Raw genomic sequence first — 21586 nt, 5'->3', positions numbered from 1 at the left:
GCACCTTCTTATATTGCAGAAGAACGTGACGTAATTTGCTGTGTTTGACAGCTCTGTTTAGGCAAGTCTGTGGTTTGTAGTGGCACAGTGGGCCTTGTTGAAGCTGATGATACCCTGACAGAGCTGTTAAAGGAAAGTTGAACATAGCTTATTTGCCTTCTGCTCAATTCCAAACATGCATCAAGTCAGCTATGTTTTAACCTAATTCTATCCATCGTGGCTGTTCTTGGACTTCAATGCAGGCATTTTCTGATACAATGGAGTGTGGTGGTGTGCTTCCTGCTGTGGTCATGCTTTTTCTTTATGGCTTATCAAACACCCCGTAGGCTGATATGATACATGTTTATAGAAGTAATACTTGGAATGGATGTTAAAGGTCAAATCCTAGCTGGCAAATGTAAGCCACTTATTTGCATTGCAGCAATCTTTTTAAGTGCAGGTAATAACTTAAATGTTTTGTGTTGTGTACAGAACCATGCTTAAAAGGTCAGTGGAAATCTAACCTACTTGACACTGTTAACTGATTTTTTAAAAATTATTATTACTGCACTTATTTCCAAGGCCCAATCCCCATTTAAACCTCCCCTGCAATTTTTATGTGAAAGATCCCTTTAAACAAGGGAAGTGTTATACAAAAAAGTACACGTGGTAAATACATTCAAAACATGATGCTTCTGCCTGCCCTTACTCTATTCAGTCAAGTAATTAGCAATGCTTGGTAAATGCAGAATCGGAAACACAGTTCAAGAAGAAATTGTTTTTAAAACTTCCTTTTTAGTTAAATAAGTTGTTGTGTAATTAAATTTATGATTGGACAGAAACATTCTTACAGACTGTTTTCATGGCTTGTACTCATTTAGGTGGTACAGGCTCCCCTCTCCTGTCCCCAAAAGGCAGAAAGATGTAAAGGAGGGGAAGTGCTTCTTTTTTCTATAGTCGTCGTCTTGTAAAATGCATTAAACAGGCAAATAGATTCCAAAGGAAACAGTTGAAGTCCTGTTCCTTGAAGCTCTACGCATTAACTTAAGCTATATGCAGCAATATATGGCGAGGAACAGTCCCTCACTGGCAGTCGAATCAAATGTCTTCCACTTCAAGTTGATATTATTGCCTCAATATGTGAATACTGTTCCCAGTCAATTTTAGCATGTTGTGAGGGATGCTGGGGGGGATCTAAGACATCGGGACAGTTGCACGCTCAGAAATCCAGCCTGCCATGAGGTTTTTATATAACCGTGATTTCAGAGCCAGATTGGAACATCCTTAGATGAATCTCTTTTAGCTGAAGAGAGTTTAGAAAACCACTTTCCTTGAGAGTAGTAGTGCAGACTGAAACTGCTTGTCATCTCTCAGCTAACTATGATATAAGCTAAGAAGAAAGTTGGGGATGCTCTAAACCTAAAAAGGCGAGAAAGTGGAAAAGGCATCCTTAGTAGCTACAAAATCCAGCTTGTTCAGCTGTGAACCCAATGAGCAGGTTACGCTTCTTTCTTTAGTATTATCGTGAGAGGACAAAGTAAAATACTTCTCTCTACGAAATATTAAGGTACTTGGTAGGTCAGTGAGGGAATGTTCTATTGCGGTATGCCTGTTGCAAGCACGTCTAGACTGCAGAGCTTGGAAATGCTTACGCTGTACTTGCTGCTGTCTATCAGCCTAACCTGCAGCAGCACAGAGGTCACTGTGGGCCACGCTACCGTGTTTCACAGATGGGCTGTGACTGTAGTGTAGACCTTCCTCAAGAATAAAATACTGTAAGTTGTACAAATGGGCTAGTCCATTGGCTCTTGACTGGTGCACTTCTCTTCCTCCCTCCCCTTCCTTTTTAAGGAGAAAATGTGCTGTGCTAGCCATGTGACTTTAGGAAGGCTTCTCAGCTTTTTGTTCTTCAGTCTTACCTTTTTCTATCTGTGTTCTGTAAAAGGAGCAAAAGACTGAAAATTCCACTTAGACATTTTTGACTATGTGAACCTGAAAAACATGAGACAATCATTTAAAACATTGTGAGAAAAAGAATACCAAAGGGGTAACTAAAGCGTATGGCCTCCTTTTAACTAACAGGTTCATCCTGACAATGAAGACTGGACCTGTTTTGAACAGTCAGCAAGTCTGGACATAAAATCTTTCTTTGGTTTTGAAAGCACAGTGGAAAAGATTGCCATGAAGCAGTACACCAGCAATATTAAAAAGGTGAGCTGAAAGTCATGAAGGAGGTGCCTGGCTTTAACTTATAAAAAGACAAAGTAGCTGCCATGAAGTAACAGATTGCTGCCCTGAAAAAGCTGGGCTGCTTGCCCTTTAGCCTAGGGCAATGTGTGTGTCTATTTGGAAGTGGAATCTTTAGAGATATCTGGACATTTAATGGGTTTCCAATCCAATTCTTTTTGTGTCTAAATGGGGATTTTTATTAGCTAAAGTAAAGCTTCCTTTTTGAAGGGAAAAGAAATAATAGAATACTACCTGAAGCAGCTGGAGGAAGAAGGAATAACCTTTGTTCCTCGCTGGACACCTCCCGTCGCATGTAAATTGGAGAGCAGCACATCCCACACAAGGCGACCAGTTTCCCCTGCCATTAATATACCGGAGTCTGCCACAAAGGAGGGCTTGAACAACAAGGAGATCCTCAACACCTCAAGCAGCCCTGCAGAGCCTACAGCGGGAACGCCTGATGGTACTGTTGTCTGACTTCTTTTAGCGAGGTTCTTTGTACTGTAGAGGCCCTCAGCACTGCACTTCTGATGTGCAGCTGAAAACCTTCACATTAATTCCTTTTTTGGTAACATTTAATGTTAAAGTGCAGGCTTGAAGAGCAGTAACCTGTGTGGGAGCTGGATAACTGTTACCAGCTGATCTTCATTAGTGAATGAAGATCAGACATGAGTGGAAAAGCTCTTCTCTCTGCTGTTGATTAGCTGGCAAATGAATAGCCTACTTCTTGCCCTGGAATTTGGGGATGGGTGTAACTTTAGTGATAATGGGGGAAGAAGGGGCTGAAGCTTCCCTGGATTCAGCCTTCTGTTATATCTTCCTTCCCCTATTGATAAGGAAATTTGGGACAGTTCTTGTGCTGAGAGGTTTAGTATCTAAGATCAAAGCTTCTGGGTGTGTTTCCAGAAGAAGCAAGTCTCATGGTACTGTGAATTGACAAATCTGAACGTACTAGGAAAATGCACTTGTAAATGCCTGATTTTAGTCCTTAGCTGCAGAAGGAGAATTAATCTATCAGGTGACTGTGTATTTTGGCTTGGTCTTGCTTTCACTGATTGAAAGAAACTTTATTCAAATTTTGCCTGTACAGAATGTGTCAAGGTGCGTAGTAGCAGTAGACAAGGCAACTTGCTGCTGAAAGATGAGCAAAGATTATTTATTTATTTATTTATTTATTTTTGCATTAAGCAGAAAACCTTAAACCAGAATTCAGAAGTTCTCACTTCCATGCAGCCAGACTTGGCTGAGGCTGCAGATAGGAGCAGCTGGTTTGCTACCTTAGGTATCAGCATATAAAATCATTTGCTATTGAACTAGGCCAGTTCATGACTGCTCTGATCATATGTACGTCTTCTTTTAGACAAGCTAGATGCAGACTACATCAAGCGTTATCTGGGTGACTTGACACCAATGCAAGAAAGCTGCCTCATTCGACTTAGGAAATGGCTGCAGGAGACGCACAAGGGCAAAGTAAGTTCTTGTTAGTCTCATGTGGCTCTTTATTCCAGAAAGTGTGAGATGCAAGGTGGGCTGGATGAAACATCATGCCACACTTCATCTGGCCAACTAGTCCTGGTAAGTGCCTCTCTTTGGTCAAGAGAGAGAAGCTCCTGCAGAAGCAGAACAGCTAAATTAAGTCTCCGCACTGACAATAAAAGGAGTTTGTTGCAACTGTCCAGCTGATTTTGCTGACTGAGGTGCTTAAATGATTAGCGCAACTGCTTGCCAGAATGTCAGTAGTCCAGCACAGGGAAATGATGTCAGTTTTACAAGTCTGCCTGGTTCTAGACTAACCTCCTTTTTACATTTTTTGGCCAAACATTCTTAAATCTATGTCCTAAAGTGCAGAATTGAAAGGGAGATAATATGACCCATCAGAGCACTGAAAGCAAGTTTGAGGGTGTATTCTCAGATTTTCCCATAGCTTGCAATGCACATGTATGTCTTGGCTTCCAGGCTTTCCTTTTACTCAGCAATGAAATGCAATCTGTGTTTTGTCCCTAGATTCACATGAATTGGACTAACTTAGTATGGTCATACAACTGTAAATGACCGAGTTAGAGGAGTTTCTGAAATTGTATCTCTCAAATCAAGGTAGCTGCAATACCTAATGGCACTCGTGTTTTTGTTGCAAACAAAGAACGATTCGCTTGAGTAACTTCCATTGTTATACTGTATACTGTCCTCTTGCACTGGCTCAGGGCTATAGCTTCTTCAGCTTCTGTTGTTTTCTCATTTGTCCGTATTGCAAACGTTGAATATGAAGTATCTTTTTTAATAGATCCCGAAGGATGAGCACATTTTACGATTTTTGCGTGCCCGGGACTTCAACATTGACAAAGCACGAGAGATTCTTTGCCAGTCGCTAACGTGGCGTAAACAGCATCAGGTAGACTATATTCTGGACACCTGGAACCCTCCTCAAGTCCTCCAAGATTACTATGCAGGAGGCTGGCATCACCATGACAAAGGTATGCTCTATACTGTAGATAGCAAAAAACATTTATATGTTCTGAATTAGAGGTGATAGTTGCTCTTCTGCTAACTAGAGATGGCTGGAGAGATTGGTGAAACTTCTCAGATATTATATATTAAATGCATTTAAATTGGTATTGCCAGCTCCTTAGTTGGTTGAGCTAGACTCCCAGGTCCTAATCTTTATCTGACTAATACCAGACATGACATGGAACTCTCTAAAGAGCTCTGCTTTGCCAGTAGCATGAAAAGGTTATTAATTGCGTTTCTACAGTGCTCTTGAGATACTTAGAAGAAGGATGTTATGCAGGTGATGAGTATTCTCTTTCAGTGATTAAAGGATGTTTGTAAATAAGTTTTATCTTTCTAATCAACTTATTCCTGATGTTGGCTATGTCTGCTGATGGCATAAATGAATACTTATTTGGCATCGCAATCAGTTTAATGGTAAGTGTAGTGCTACAGAAACACCAAGTAGAGCAGGTTTATTTAAGAAGACAAAAAGCTTTGGCTGATTTCACTCTGTATGGTGAGCTGTGGCCAGATCTTCAAACTATGGCCCCTCCCCACCCCCCAAAATCCTTCAGCTTGCTTTATCGTGCGCTGATCTTGTTGCTACCACACGCACGTATCCGAAAAACTTGTCGGAATTTGTTGCTTGAGGCGGGGTGGACTCTTTGGAAAAGGAAATGATCTCTTGCTGCGAGTTATCTGTGTTCTCATTTAGTCTTTTCCCCACTAGGCACCATTGTTTCTGCTAACTCTTCCTGTTACAAGAAGCGTTATGAAACAGGGCAGGAAGCTGTCAGCAATAGTGGCCAAGAGCCAGGAGCGCCAGGGAGAAGTTTAAGCACTGCGAGGCTGAAGAGTCTGAATAGCTCGCCCCTGCTGCTTTGGGTTTGACAAACCCCAAACCGAGAAAAAGGAAAATGAGAATATGCTTGTAGGTGCTAGGAAAAAGAATGCTGGGTGTGCCCTTCTTTTCCATCAGTTCCTCGTCCTTGCTTCCCAAAATCTTCCTCCATCGATAGCATGTGACTGGGTCCGGCCAGCGAGGAGGAAGGCACAGAATGCTTCAGAAGGTTGTTTAATAGTTTCTGAGGAGTTCTGCAGTCTTGTTGCAAACTCTTCATTCTGCCCCTTGGGTCCTTTTGTCTCTTGTAGCACGCCCACAAGTAAAGCAGGGTTTGTCAATAGGAGAAACAGTAGGGACCTTCAAGCTGAGGAATTTTCTGTAATTTAAAATTTTGCAGTGGGTAGATTCTTTTTTAAAGCCCTCTCTTCTATTCTTCCATCTTTCCTCCCACATACGCAAAATGTGCCAAACTTAAGATAGCTGAATTCTTAGTAGCTTTTAGCACAAAAGCAAAGAAGGCAGCAGTTATAAAGCATATTGTCTTGAATGAGCTATTAATGCTAAAGAATGAAAATTATTACTTGTGCTTGTAATTAGTACGGATTTTTGTATATCTAAGTGGCTTTTATTTTGGTAAGAGTGCTTCAGTCAAACTTTTTAAATCAAAAAGCTCTAATGAATTATAAAATATACAGTGATAATACAACACTGTCAGTTAAAAGACATTCTTTCCTGCATCATTTGGGTGGAGCAGGGTTAGTAAACTATTAGTTTGTTTCTGCATGCATGTGCATCAGAGAGGGAGGGAGACCTGCTATGAAACTTAATAGCACTTTTTGTTCACTGTTTCAAAAGCTAAACGGTACCTTCCAAGATAAATGTGCGTTTTAATGTTAAAATAACATTTTCTTTTAGACCACCTAATAAAATACAAGAGGCTCAGCGAACTTTCATGGTGGTAGTGTTGTAGCTGAATAAATAACTTGGTTTAACTCTGCAAATATTTTTTTCTACAGTGTATCTTGACAGTTTCTTTCCCTGTGTCCTAAAGGACTTAATGATAATTTGATACTTCTCTTCTTGCAGTTGTTGGAGGGAAATGAAGCTAAACACAGGCAACAGAACTTTGGGCAGATTGTTTTATGGAGAAAACTTTTTTTTGCATACTAGCCTATTTAGCTTTATAAGTTGGTGATGATTAAGCTTGTGTACTAGATTAGGTGGAACAAAGCTTAAAAATATATCATAACTTTGGTGAGGACAGAGGATGTTTCACATAACTAGCTCCTTGAATATTACGAAGAGACAGAAATGCCCAATTTTGAGTCTCAGATTCAGCCAATGCAGTTGTTGTTTGTTAAAGCCTTTATCCTTGACGGTATCAGGATGCCCTGGTGTGCAGCAAGATGGCTGTGAAAAGACAAGCCTTGAACGCAGAGGGTCTCTCTGAAGCTCGTCTCTGGAACAGATTCTGTTCTCACCAGGCTTAACCTGCATTAGTGAGGCTGTTTGCCAGTTCCGCATAATATTTAATGGCATAGCTGAAAGGTGTGACTTCAGCAAATACTGAAGAAAGCAGGTCTCTGGATTAACACTTTGCTGCCAGTAGCGCTCAGAACTCAATGCAATTGCCTTTCCAAAGAGGTCGCTGAGCTCTCTGGAGCAATATTACGGCATGTGTCGTGGAAAGCTTGCCTCCTTCGTTGCAAGTCGCTAGTTAGACTAACGGACTAAAGTTTTTCCTGCATCTTAGCTATGCTGCAAACTAATTGTAGTCCTGTGTCTTTGATTGTGTGTACCAAGATCTACAAAAGTACTTGCTGAAGTCCTTTGGACTTTCCTTGTAGGTAGGGGAAGTATTTTTGCATCAAGATGTCTCCGTTAAGCTTTGCAGTTTAGCTACAGGTCATCTTTTGATGTAGCCAGACAGGGTAAATTTTATATTGCCATCTGCTCCAGGAGCTGCCTCTTCAAGCTATACCTCAAGGTTTGAATGAACTATGGCTTGTTTCCATTTGGATTTTAGCATAAAGCTAGTTCACTCAATTTATCTATTATTGTAAAAATAAGTAATTTGCACTAAGGGTTATGCTGATCTATTTGTTCTTGTTGTTCAGATGGTCGCCCACTGTATGTGCTGAGATTGGGACAGATGGATACCAAAGGCTTAGTGCGAGCTCTTGGGGAAGAGGCCTTGCTTCGATACGTAAGTATTTTTGGAGCCAGCAAGTTGCTAACAATGTGATATTTTCATTTAGAAATTTCCTGCTCTGCCAGAACATTCATCACACTGGATATTTTGATGTACTCTCTGGCCGTCTGTTTTTGGTTTGACTAGATCTGAAAGCTCCTGGTAGCTGGTCTTCTGCATTCTTTCCAACTGCAAAACTGATGGCGGAAAGGCGTAGTTCTTGGCAGCTCCTGTAGTTATTGGTTAGCATTTTCACAGATTCTTCTGCAGTTTGTGCAGTACTTCAAAGTTAAGTCTCTACATTTGTGCAGGAGAGAAAATGCCATGCTCGGATTTTTTTCCAAGCCTGTATTCCAAGGATAAGAATAGTTTATTTTTAAAGGAAAAGCACGTGCCTGTAATGTTAGCTTCTTTAAAGGCATCGCCCAGACTGACTCTTACTGTGGATCTGCTCGGTTTCCAAGCAGAAAGCTGGCAGCATTCCAAGTTCTGAAGAATTTTTTGACTCCAAGTACTAACAGTCATGGCCATAGTAACCACTAGAAGCAGGGCCTGAACTGTACCCTTTCTGCCTGCCAGTGGCATTTCCAGGCACATACTAAATTTTACTTGCTTGCCCTAGCTGTGTTTCAAGGTTACTTCCACTGACTTGAAAAGCAGCTTTAGTTTCTGAATAAGTGGGAAATCAAAGCTTAAAGGAGCAGAAGTGTAGAGAGGCAGGCTTCTTGTCTGTATCACTCTGGGTCTCAGCTTTCTAGAGGATATTGTTCACATGTTATCACTTTTATAGAAAGGCATGCTTATTTTACAACAAGCTAAACCAATGGGATAAATATAGTAATTTCTAGTTTATCCTTTGGAAGAGGTTGGTGCGAACGCACTGGGTAGAACTCTCTGCTGTAGTATTCAAGTAATGTGCAGGACCTTAGTATATTTTAATCTTTGTAATCCTTCTAGAAATCATTACTCCTAAATCCCTTACATATATATATTTTTTCACCTAAGTTAGTTTATGGTGGCCTGAGCTTGTAGTTTTGATTAGGCTTCAGTTATGAACATTTTTTTCTTTATTCCACCTGCTCAGTTTTGGCCTTTCTTCTCTAAAAAGTGTGTTTTCTTGTACAGGTTCTTTCCATAAATGAAGAAGGACTGAGGCGATGTGAGGAGAACACAAAAGTATTTGGCAGGCCAATAAGGTAAAGTAGCAGAATCGGGGGTGGGAGGGGGAAGGAGAAAGGAACATCAGGCAGTGTGACACTGCTCAATTTATTAAATGGACCAAGCAAAGGGTAGGCTCTCTCTCTCACATGGAGACACACGTATAGTTATACTTAACTGGGACCCACCCCACTTGCCACTTCAGTGAGTCGGCACAACCAAACCCAGGGGGGAACGCAACACGTGCTCCCAGTCTGTTTTGTGCTCATAACGGTTCCACCTGGAGTACTCTGCTTCTGTGCGGTGTTGGATGTCTGCAAACCAACGCACCCCCCACTTCCCTTCTCTATTTCTAGAGGGTTTTATAGCCAGGAGTGGAAGGGAGTGGAATGAGTGGAGGACTTGGCCCTGTGATGAAACAACATTTCTTGGACTCTGTTCAATTTCTGACTCCTTCCCTTAATCCATAAAGTTTCGGGGATGCATGTGTCTGCTTGTCTTTTTGCTGTTAGAGGGCTTGCTGTCTTAGCTCTCAGTGGGAAATCAAATCCAAAAGATGGGTTTCATGTGTATAAACTATGAACTTATACTGCCCACTGGACCTTTGTTTGTAGAAGTGGTCCTCTGAGCTTTACGGTACCTACATATTAAATATTTAATAAGTGAAACAAAGAAGGGTTTGCTGCTTCATAGAATCCTTGGGCATTGCTTCATGTTGGTAGTTGGTGCAGCACAGCTGTAAATCTTGAATCCATGCCTGGGGCGAGACCTGAACTTGGAAAGTAACTAAAGCATATGCTGAAGCTCTCAGTATTTAGTATTAAGAATCCATCTCTTACAGAACAAGCATCCCTCAGTGAGATCTGACAACAGAATTAGCTTTGAAGTGCAGTGGCACTCTTAAAGGACACTCTCTTAATATAGGAAATCTGCACCTTGAATGTTAAATTGTTTCTTAGCAGTGTGGCCACTTAATTGCTTTCCCAGTAAAAGTAATGATTTAGCATTTGGGCAGGGTGATGACGGCATCTTGTGTTGGCTGGAGCCTGGAGTCCGAAATGTCCATGGGGAGATGTGAATGATGTGTAAAGTGATCCTTGTATGTACTCCGTAAGCATGCTTGGCATGCTGTAAGATAAGATGGAAGGAACCAAAACACACACATGCAGTGGAGTCCACACATTTCAGGACGCTGGATGTTTGAATAAAAAAGGAGAGTTATGACGCCACTGATTTCTCTCTCCCCCCCCCCTTTTTTTATTGTTATTATTTTTTCTCTCTCTCTCTCAAATTCAGTGCTTGGACCTGTCTAGTAGATCTAGAAGGCTTGAACATGAGGCATTTATGGAGACCTGGTGTCAAAGCATTGCTAAGAATCATTGAGGTGGTTGAAGCCAATTACCCTGAGACTCTGGGCCGTCTTCTTATCCTGAGAGCACCACGAGTATTTCCAGTTCTTTGGACGCTGGTATGTCTGCAATTCCAGGTCTTCCACGGTGCCCTCAATACACTGCTACATGCTTTCCGTTGGTATAAGCGCTTTTAAAGTCAGGCTTTAGAAACAGATATAAGCAGGAAATGTTACCACTTGGGCACATCACTTTCAGAGGATTCCTGATTCCTAGAATGGATGTAAAAGCGCCACCTGACAACTTAGCTTCTTTATAATGTGAACTTCGCATAACGACGGCGGCAACGCTTAATGTGATAAAACTGATTCCATCTGAATTTACTCAAGAAAAATCTGGTAACCTGATCTATTCTGTTTTCCACTGTTTATAGGTTAGTCCATTCATTGATGACAATACTAGGAAGAAATTTCTTATTTATGCTGGAAATGACTACCAGGGTCCTGGGGGACTGCTGGATTACATTGATAAAGAAATTATCCCTGATTTCCTTGGTGGAGAGTGCATGGTATGTGTTTCCCCCCCTCCTCCCATCCCCCCCCACTCCTCTAAACAAGCAAGCCTAAAAACACAGAATAATTGTGAGTGTAATTTGGAGTGTAGTCTTCAGTCTGCTACAAATCATTTGGGGGGGGCTAAGATGTAGGACTCCTGGGTTAGAGTTTTATTCTGGATCCACTTTAAAAAGAGAAATACAGTATTTCTTCACAACAAGTCTCAGATGACTAGCAAAATACCTGGGCGTGGTTAAAAACCAGAGTCCTCACTGTTACCTATCAATTTAAGTTCAAGCAGACATGCTGGCGCAGCACTGAGCAAGAAGAGGATTGCATTCCTTGATGTATCATGATAATCATACAGCTGAGGTTCTGCATGAGCCCAGTCAAAGTTTTGTATACAGTGTTTGATTATTTCCAACAGTCTCGAGGTACAGGGAGGTTTTAGACAGACTGAAGAGTGTAAACTGCTTTCTAAAAACTTTAATACAAATCAAGCAGAAATATTAAATACAGGTATGCTATGAGTTACCTAAATATTTTAAGTTTTTTAATTTTTCTTAAAGAATCTTGAGTAATCTATAAAATCGTGTACCTTTTAAGCTGTTTGGTTTTAATGCTTGGATTTGGTTTTTGTCATTGTTGGTCAGAATTTCAGAGGGAAGTTGCTGAGAAGGAGGACCAAACTGTGAGCTTCAGAACCACAAAGGATGATTGTAAACCAGTGTGTTATCACAATTTTCTAGCTCTTTGCCATATGAAAGAGAAGTTCAGGTCCATTGTCTTTGTCAGTCCTGCCTCTGCTTCATGTCATTACTAGGAATATCAAGGTCTTTTCAGTATAGGCAACTAGCACCACTATGAAGCTCTCTTCTCTTGAGGACCTTTGAGCAGCTTACTGTTGTTAAATTTTTGAAATATTCTAGGCACCTATATATCAAATCAGTTGCTTAATTAAGAGGATCTGAGCAGCAGCTTTTGAAATATGTCAGTGTGGTTTCACAGAATCACAGAACGCTTGAGGCTGGAAGGGACCATTAAAGATCATCTAGTCCAAGCCCCCTGCTCAAGCAGGGTCACCTACAGCAGGTTGCCCAGGACCCTGTCCAGGCAGCTTTTGAATATCTCCAAGGAAGGAGACTCCACAGCCTCTCTGGGCAACCTGTTCCAGTCCTCAGTCACCCTCACAGTAAAAGAAGTTTTTCCTTATGCTCAGAGGAAACTTCTTGTGTTTCAGTTTGTGCCCATTGCCTCCTGTCCTATCCCTGGGCACCACTGAAAAGAGTCTGGCCCCATCCTCTTTGTACCCTCCATTCAGATATTTGAAGGCATTGATAAGATCCTCCCTCAGTCTTCTCTTCTCCAGGCTAAACAGTCCCAGCTCTCTCAGCCTCTTCGCATATGCGAGATGCTCCAGTCCCTTAGTCATCTTACTGGCCCTCTGCTGGATCTGTTCCAGTAGCTGCATATCTCTCTTGTCCTGGGGAGCCCAGAACTGGATGCAGTACTCTAGGTGTGGCCTCACCAGGACTGAGTAAAGGGGAAGGACCACTTCCCTCAGCCTGCTGGCAGTGCTCTTCCTCATGCAGCCCAGGACACCATTGGCTGCCTTTGCTCCAAGGGCACATTGCTGGCTCATGGTTTCTGTCTATGTGTGTGAGATGAGTTGGTTTTTTGGCTAGAGGTGCCTGGAACTGCACTTGGTTTCGTTGCTTGCATCTGTGTGAAGACATAGGATGGCAGCGTAAGATCCGTTCTCTAGTCTTTCTCCTCCATGGCGACAAGATAAGAGGTTAGCAGTATCCAACATGATAGACTCTAATGTTTTACAGTCTACCCCTCCAATTTCAAATGTTCTGGATGTTCAGAAGCACCAGTGTTCAAATTACCTTAAACAGTCTACTAGGCCAGCAGGAGCTCCATTGCCACTCTCAGTGGCCATGTAATACCACTGGTTAAACGTGTCAAAATGGTACTGTATGTTCTTAACGGAGATGGTTATTTTTATTCCCATTCTGACTATGTATGTGTAGTAGTCTTAACTGTCCAAGCAAAGCTCATGATCAAACAAGATTATATTGAGGCATACAATTCCCATATGCTTGGGCCCATTTGAAGGTAACTCGTGCTAACTACTACGCTTTATTGGCCAGCGTCACTGCCACCTAATCAGAAGAGCCTGTGTAACCTAAGAGAACTAACTAATACCATAAGGAGCTCAGGGAAATATGTGGCACATCTGCTAGCAGGGCGCCACGAATAGTCTGGTCTCATATGCATGGTATGCACGTATACTGGGATCCATGTTGACCACGACACGCTGAAACTTTGTCTTACTGCAGGGTATCAGTTCCCTCGTCTTATGACTTGAACAGTTTCTTCTTGCCTAGACGTGGGAGTCAATTGACTGCATTATTCTAACATCTCAGTGATACTGTAGGTTTGTCTTTTTCTTTGTGATGTTTTTGACAATGCAAATTCACGGGCGGGATAAAGGTGTAGGAATGCAGCGCAGACATTTTCTGGAGCCTCCATCACTTGCTTCCCCCACCCTGTTTTTAACTCAGCTTTGTGAAAACATGATAATTTCAGGCTTGCTAGTTTTTTAAGTCCCTGTTACATTTTGTAGATTAATTTCTGTATCTTTCATGAAAATTCATCCAGTTCTGTTATATCAAAATACAGTCTCAAATTATAATGTAGCACTCCTGTGTTAGCGTTTTGGAGCGAAGCATGTGTTTATCTTCAGTGGGCTGCTTTTTACAGCAGCAGTAGCTTTCAGTGGAGAGAGTTGGTGCTATCTAATTTGAAACTTGAGAAACTGGCAAAATCCACTGCTTAAGTAAGCAAAAGTGAATGTTGCCAGAAAGCAAATTGCTACAATACTTCCTGCCAGTCACAGACAATAACAGAGTCTCTTTCTTTTCTTCTTTACTTCTGGATATTTGAACAAAAATGACTTCTCAAAGGCCCTTTCGACCCTCTCTTTTGTAATTCGGTTATCTAATGTTTCTGCTGCCCCAAACAATTCTGTGTAACCTGTTCCTGAGTAGATCACTAGAGAATTCTTTTTAAAAAGAAAATTGCTTAGGGAAGTTGTGTCATCTGTTCCAGTACTCAGCTCTCATGACTGTTGTAACTTGAAAAACTGTTACCTTCCTCATTGCAATATCTTTTTACCTACTTTGAAACTGTTACTGTACCTTCCCCTCCATCTTTACTCCTTACGTTTAGAAGCCCCAGTCCTTTAAGGTCTTTGTAGGCTATATTTTCTTAGACTTTGTGTCATTATTGCTGCTCTCCTCAGCATTCTTAAGTGGCTTATATCTTACCTCAGTACAGGCCAGTATAAGCAATGACTGTAGCATTTGCACAGCTGCTTTCTGTAATGACTGTTGTTGTGTTTATTAATCCTGGTGCCTGGTTCTGCAAACTCACAAAAACAGATCATAGCAGCTATTTTATTGGAATATATAAAATAAATAAATGTAATGTACAAGCCATAAAATTATTTTCAAATTGTCCATACCTCATTCTTCAGAACATTGGCTGAATGTGAGTTTTCATTTCTGAGACTAGTACGCAGAGATTATAACAGTGTGAGGATGTATGGAGGGAATACTTATTAATGGCTCTGCTCATGTTTCTAGTGTGAAGTTCCAGAGGGTGGGCTGGTTCCCAAGTCCCTCTACCGGACAGCAGAAGAGTTGGAAAATGAAGACATAAAGCTTTGGACTGAAACAATATACCAGTCTGCAAGTGTCTTCAAAGGAGCTCCGCATGAGGTATGGTTGCAATCTACCCTTCTTTTCTTTCAGCTGAGTCCTCTGCTCTGGAGTCTGGCTTTTGCCAGAGCCTGGTAGTTAGGACCATCTGATGGGGAAGCAGGGATTCAAGCCCTCCTAAACAGATAAAGTCTTTAAATCAAGGTCTCTCTCTCCCTGTGTTTGGTCTAACTTCAAGGATAGGCAGTGCTGCTGGGCTTCTGTTCATTTATGAACTTGGTGCTGCTCTTTCTCATGATGTGACTGAGAATGCCCAGTGGATCATGCTTCCCCAGGCCTCATCTAGCTTAAGAATTAGATTGAGTTGTTTGTGCAGAGGGGTTTTTAAGCATGTGCTGGTAGGTACATTAAAACACGATGGGAACTTTGTGGTCCAAAATGAGGCACGTGTAGTCTGAATGTAAGTCCAGGGCTATGCATCACTTGATAGTTGCCAGTCTGGCAAACTGTGGGCTGCATGCGCTGCAGCAGAAGTTAAGCTCCATAACTCTTGGCTAAGGGACTATTAGGCAAATGCAATGGGGAGTTTGTGTAGCTGTTGCTATTAACACAAAACCTGAAGAGAAGGCCAGTTGTCTGAGTAATAATTACTGCTTCACATTGTTTTATCTAATCTTAATGTTGAGGTGTCTTAAGAGGGTTTCTTAAGAGTTCTCCGTTAAGAGAGTACTGGTACATAATAATGCTTTAGCAGCTGAAGTTTGTGACCATTTCTGGTATCATCTTGTTGCCATTTAGAGAATATCATTGCTTAGAAGGACACCGCTTTGAATGGAATGGATGACAAAGACAAATGATGTTCTAAGAAACTAGTTGAGAGCTTCTGAAGGTCATGTGTTAAATAAGGACACTCCATAGAGAGAGAACTTGTATCTAGAATGCCTTTTGATAGTCTAAATTAAGCCCAGAAACACAAAGCTCTGTTCTTCTATCTTCTTCTCTTTTTCTGGTAAGAGCTTCTGCCTTTACTAAGCAAATTACTATTTTCCAATCCGACTGTTCCCCTGTCACAGGTTCTCATTCAGATTGTGGATGCCTCATCTGTGATCACATGGGATTTTGATGTGTGTAAAGGCGACATTGTTTTTAACATCTTTCATTCCAAGAGAGCCCCACAACCTCCTAAAAAGGACTCTCTGGGAGCTCACAGTATTACATCTCCTGGTGGGAACAATGTCCAGTTAATAGACAAAGTCTGGCAGTTGGGGCGTGATTACAGTATGGTGGAGTCTGCCCTTATCTGCAAAGAAGGGGAGAGCGTGCAGGTAAGACTGCTTAATACTAAGGCTTGTTCTAAAACTGAATGTTCTAATTCACCAATGTTATTGATGACTTGCAGCGATGATTCAGCTCTGAGCTATCTGCTTCCTTTTGGCCAACATTTCAGCTTATGTTCCTAGCAGAATGCTGCAAAGAAGGGGAGGGTAGTACTTGCATGGGATCTGCTGTGAAGGGAAGGTCGCATCAGTCTGAGTGATTGAGATTGATCAGCAAGGAATGTAGGGAAGCCACCTAGAACATAGTGCACATCCAGAAAGTAGTAAGACTTTATGCTGCAATTTTGACTGTTACTTTCTGAAGAAACCAGGCTGTGTTTGAAGAATACCATAATGCCTTACCTCAATAACGAGAGAAGTCTGGAAATTAAGACCAGCTTTCTGTGTGTTTATCCCTCTACCGAGCAAATTAGGCAGGTCCCTATGGCCAAAGTTCCTAAAGTTTTTATGGCAGTTGCAACCTCTCCTTTAATTACCAAATTGGACACTTATGTGCAGCACACTTGCGATCACACACTGCAGCTGCTGTTCCTTTTGACCTGAAATGAGAGTTCAAGAGCCTTTGACAAAGGAGCTCCTTAAGTTATTTAATTGGAGGTATTAAACTTTGGAAATGTGGGCAGTGACCTGTTGAACTGTGCCATCTCTTTCTGTGAGGTGGGAACCTTGACTGCTATTTTCATATCCTCAAGAGACAGCCATTAATGAAAATAAATAGGAAAAGTGGATATTGTTTTAAAAACGGGCTTTGTTGTTTTAATGTATTTAAATTCTAACCCCTTGACAATATACAAAGCAGGAGGAAGCTCTGGTTTTCTCTGTAAGCATGTTGTGTGAGGAGAGCCCAGATGACTGGTGCTGCCAGTTGGCTGAAGAGCTGAAAAATTGGCACTGGAAAAAAATTACAGGCATGTAGGCAGTAGTTTTCCTAAGCTTGGAAAAGGTATCTCAAGCCTACAAATCTTTGACTGTGTTAAGCAAGTTAATTTTCAATTTTTGCTGTGGTTGTTTCCAGGGATCACATGTGACCAGATGGCCTGGCTTCTATATTCTCCAGTGGAAATTTCACAACATGCCTGCCTGTGCTACAACCAACCTGCCTCGTGTGGATGATGTACTAGCATCTCTACAGGTCTCCTCTCATAAATGTAAAGTGATGTACTATACAGAAGTAATAGGATCAGAAGATTTCAGGTATGTCTGGCCAACGTCGATGAAGGTCAGCCAATGTGAAACCCTTCTGATGCAGCTCTTGCTGTACTTAGAGAAACAAGCCAGTACCAAGTCCACTTAAAAGAAATGCAAATAATTTGTGAGGTTTTGCATTTTCTGATGGAGTATCATTAGATTTATAAACAAAGCTAGATAACCTTTAATAGACCTCAAAAAAAAAAAAAATCCAACCGGTATTGGCATTGGGGACAACTAATGTCAAAATTAGTTATTTCATTCTAATCATTACTGAATACTTTGCTCAGTTCTAAAAGCACTGTGCAAGTTGTTGAGCTTGGCAGGTTGTCATGCAGAAACTGATGCAACTCAAAGTGGAATTGAGTCAGTACAGTTGCCTGCCAGTGATATACTTGGCTGAAGCTACTTCTCGGGCTCTTGGATCAGCATCTGTTTTTTGCAAGAAGGCATTCTGGTGCGCACATTATCTTATATGATGACAAAAGAAAGCTTTTGAGCATCTGCACCAAAATCATTGTTACATGCTTTATTCGGTGTGCAAACAGAATATAGATATGCAGCAGAAATCAAAATCTTCGTGTGTTCCGAAGCTTAAAACTTGTTTGCTTTTATTGCAGAGGATCTATGACCAGCCTTGAATCGAGCCACAGTGGATTCTCCCAGCTCAGTGCTGCCACAACCTCTTCCAGCCAGTCCCATTCCAGCTCCATGATTTCCAGGTAGTGCCACAACAGATGAAAAGCAAATGGATGAGATGGCTGGACCCTCGCCTTTGGCAGCTGACTGCAATACAGCATATTCAACTGGCAATTGCGCAAAAAAAAAAAAAAAAAAATCGAAAAAGGAAAAAAAAACCCACAAACACACAAAATCAAAAGCTTTTTATAGATAGTAAAGTAGCTGTTTGAATTTTAAACTTAGTGGTTTTGGTCCTTGTTAGCTCCAACAGCTCGTCTCCTAACTTTAACCCTTTATCCTAACTCAGCCATAGGTATGTGCACTTGCACAAATCCTAACTTTGAACACAAGGGCTCTCGTGGAAGGAAAAATAATCAGTGCATCAGTTTAAGAATAATTTTTTTAAATTGTGTAAATGTTAAAAAGCAAAAAAAGAGAAAACCCTACCAAAAATGCTCCATAGTGCATTAGAAATCAACTGCAAGTCTCCTGTCAGGACATTCCTTGCCACCTTATGAAATCCCCTGTGATCTTCCAGTGCTGCAAACTGTCCTCCCATTGCCACTAAGTGATGTCCGAGACAAAGAAAAGCAGTTGCTGGATACTCGATTTTTGAGTCCCTTTTTTTCAAGGCATGCCCACGGAGCCGTGGACAGGCTGTTAACACTAATACCTTTTGTATGAGCACATTGTTGGGGAATTTCAGCTCTGGGTATTGATGGGTTAAAGCAATTCACATTCTTTCCTTGGATTTGCACTTGAAGCACTGTGGAGAGAGAGGCAGAGAGCAGGCTCTCCCTCGCTGTGTCACACTGGACTGGTCTGGGGCCTTGTTCCCAGTTTTGTGCTGGAGCTTCACTCCACCTACCTGGTACACTCCACATTAATTCATTTTAGTGAGACTCTGCTGTTATCAGGAATATAAGCAGAGTCTAAGCTTGCTTTTCAGATCAGTCCAAAGGAGGTATGGCTTACATCCTTCCTGCATACTTCTCGATCCCTGTTGCCTCCTATCCTTCCCTGTGCATATCAGAAAAAAAGCAGAGCTTTACATAGACAGGGAGCACAGGGATCTTCATTATAAGTGATGCAGTAAAAGAAACTCTCAGCAGTGCCTACTCTACCATTTTCACTGCTGCTACTGCAGTAGTGAATTGCCATTGTGGATTTTTGTCCCTACTATACCCAGGCCCAAGCAGTCCTACTTGAACTCTTTTTGTAAAGTTAGTTCAGGTATTCTTCCACTCTGGGCCCCCTCGCCCAGGCACGGCAACGAGTTACTAAATCTCCAAGGCACAAAAGACTTAAGTGCTGAGCAAAAAGGATGTCATCAGGCACCTACAGACCATAACCTGGTAGTGGAGCCATGAAGATTTCTGTGTGGAGCACAGCAGGAGTTGCCTAGTTAGACCACTGGTCTGTCCTTACCCCCTTAAAGAGCTAAACTCTTCCTCTAGGCAAAAGGAGCTGCTGTTGCTGCTGCGGACCTTGCTAGAAAGCTGCATAGGCTCTTGAAAGTCTTGCAGTAGTCTTGAGGAGACAGTAGTGTTGTCGGTCATTGGGAGAGGAGCTTGCTGAGGTCTTGCACTTTCAAAGCAGAACTCAAGATACTGGATGCCCTGCCTGAGGAAAGCTGGTCCTGAACTCAGTATAAATATATATTTTTTAACTGCAAAGCTTCTGAGAGGCAGGTTACTAACCTCTTAACTAGAAACACCTCTCCTGCAGACCAGTTCTGGCCATGAAACGTGGCAGATAAAGCTGACAGAGCTTTATTTTAGTAACAAATTGAGCAACAGTGCTGAGTCAAGTCTCCTTAATCTTCAATCAAGTCTCCTTAAACTTACCAGACTGGTCAGTTTTGTCTTTTTTTGCCTTTAAAACTCAGAGGTGGAGGTTAGACTGTCGCCTTGGCTGCCAAAACCTGCTGTTGTGTGAGGCGGACCACTGCTTAGGTGTTAAACTGCTCCCCCAGCAGCGTCTGCCCGGCAGGCAGAGCCATGTGCTGTGGTTCGCGTGCCGCTTGCGCACACTGTCTGTCTAGTAGGAAGCCAACTCGCCGAAGAGGTGGTTTGATTCTTGCCGTGCAGGAGCCAGTATTCCCAGGCATGGGGGAGCTAACGCAGCAGGAGAAACTATGAGACTTGACTTAATGTCACTTGTGGCTCTTTCCAAGTGCCACTTTCCATTTACTGGGCTCTAAGGGTTCTGCCTTGAAGATGGTCCCCGTTCTTTCCTTCTTTCTTTCTTTCTTTCTTTCTGTCTCTCTCTCTCTCCCTCTCAGATGGCGATTTTGCTGACAACTGTAAAGAAACTGCTTCATTCGACACTCCACATCTGTCCAGAGGTGTCTGGCTTTGTAGACCTTTTGAGTTGCAGCCACTTTCCAAGTCTGAAGATCAGTTTTGTTTTTCACTTGAGCTGGCTCAAAAGTGGCACTTTGGGTTTTTCCTCCTGTAAATCTGACACATCTTTCAGAGCTCAAAGCACATGACAGCACAAACAGCTGGGGAGATAAAATTCCAGAAAAAACCCAAGACTTAATTCTCCTCTAAGTGAAGTGCTGTGCAATATGACTTGATCATTGCAGTGTGACTAATTTCCCATAGCCTGGTCTTTTTTTCTGTGTGATATTACTGCTATTCTTAGTTCTCTCTGCCAATGACCGTTCTGTTGGCTCTTTTTCCCCCTGTTATCAGTGTCTCTCTGCACTTCCTTGTCTGTATTCATGAATCGCATATCAAATTCTGTAAATGTTTTGTATACATAATACCTCATTCTTGGTAATAAAACACAAATAGTCTTTAAAAGATTTTTTTTTATTGTTATCAATAATAAATGTGAACTGTTTGGAAAAAAAAAAAGGCTTGGACTCTTCATTTCATTCATCTAGATGCAAAAACTTGAAATTTCCAGGTCACTGAATGTGCTGAAAGCGACTCCGCTAGAGCTGGAGGCTTTGCGAGCGCTGTTCCTGCAGAAGCAGGAGGCACTTCAGCACCCTGCCGCTGTGGAGCCGTTGGGGCAAAACAGACTTTCTTTGGGGGGAATTGATGCCAGAGCACGTACAAGGTGTGAGGAGATGGGGTTTTAGAAGGAACAAGTTCCACTGGGAACTTATAGCAAAATCCTGCCTTTCTCACTGCGTGCGCACGCACATGCCTTTTTTTTGTTCCTCTTGGGTATACGCAGACAACTAAAGGTCGTGTTGAAAAAGTATTGTGGTTAGCCCTAAAAAGAAAGCCGGTCTGATGCTTTTAGGGATGCGCAGTCACTTCATAGCCCTTTATGCAGCTGGAAAGGGAGATTCAACCCAGCGATTCAGCATATTGCAGCAGCATCCAGCGTGGAGTGTTTTGTGCATCATATGAAAGGCTTTTCCTGGGATGGCTACGAATGCTCAAATGCATTGCAGCTGTGCGTGTGTCACCTGGGATGTGCCACCTGGGCTAACAAGTGTGAGAGCTGTTCTCTTGCTTCAGCACACTTGTTTCTTTTTACCCAGTGGCACTGCCACGGAAATATTAGCAGAATAAATGTATCGCCTGTGCTGAGCGTGCCCTGTCTTGGCAAAACGTGAGTGAACAGTCCTAGTGCAGACACAGCTGTCTGAGCGATAAAACTACCTCTAAATCTTGGCCTTTCCACCCTCCCTGAGCCTTGCCGGACTTGTGTTTGGTGTCGGGCTTGGGGAGAGCCACTCTGCTCGCAGGTAGGTGCTGCGGGCTTGGCGAGGGGGATCCTTCTTCAAAGGTGAACCTCGTTCAGCTCTGCAGGTCTCCGGTTTAGAAGTTTGGCCAATGCAATTGCTGGTAGGGCGTGAGATGTGGGTTTTTGTTGTTGTTTTTTTTAACTGAAATT

The 21586-nt window shown here is 42.1% G+C and overlaps 1 protein-coding gene across 3 annotated transcripts in view; it reads left to right on the top strand.

Moving 5' to 3' along the window:
• SEC14L1 (SEC14 like lipid binding 1) overlaps positions 1-20580 on the top strand; it is a 45481-nt gene extending 24901 nt beyond the window's left edge. For all 3 annotated transcript variants that reach the window (XM_067308049.1, XM_067308051.1, XM_067308050.1), the window contains 12 exons: positions 2062-2190; positions 2437-2671; positions 3569-3678; positions 4490-4679; positions 7657-7745; positions 8856-8926; positions 10185-10356; positions 10671-10805; positions 14445-14579; positions 15593-15844; positions 16872-17050; positions 17665-20580. In XM_067308049.1, coding sequence (XP_067164150.1) covers positions 2062-2190; positions 2437-2671; positions 3569-3678; positions 4490-4679; positions 7657-7745; positions 8856-8926; positions 10185-10356; positions 10671-10805; positions 14445-14579; positions 15593-15844; positions 16872-17050; positions 17665-17770 — 1803 coding nt within the window. In that variant the 3' untranslated portion in view covers positions 17771-20580. The remainder of the gene's footprint in view (positions 1-2061; positions 2191-2436; positions 2672-3568; positions 3679-4489; positions 4680-7656; positions 7746-8855; positions 8927-10184; positions 10357-10670; positions 10806-14444; positions 14580-15592; positions 15845-16871; positions 17051-17664) is intronic.
• Positions 20581-21586: the final 1006 nt, after the last annotated feature.

The sequence above is a fragment of the Apteryx mantelli genome, chromosome 19, assembly GCF_036417845.1.
Source record: "Apteryx mantelli isolate bAptMan1 chromosome 19, bAptMan1.hap1, whole genome shotgun sequence".
Classification (NCBI taxonomy): domain Eukaryota; kingdom Metazoa; phylum Chordata; class Aves; order Apterygiformes; family Apterygidae; genus Apteryx; species Apteryx mantelli.
Note: the sequence above shows the minus strand (reverse complement) of the source record. Positions and strands in the feature narration are given on the sequence as shown.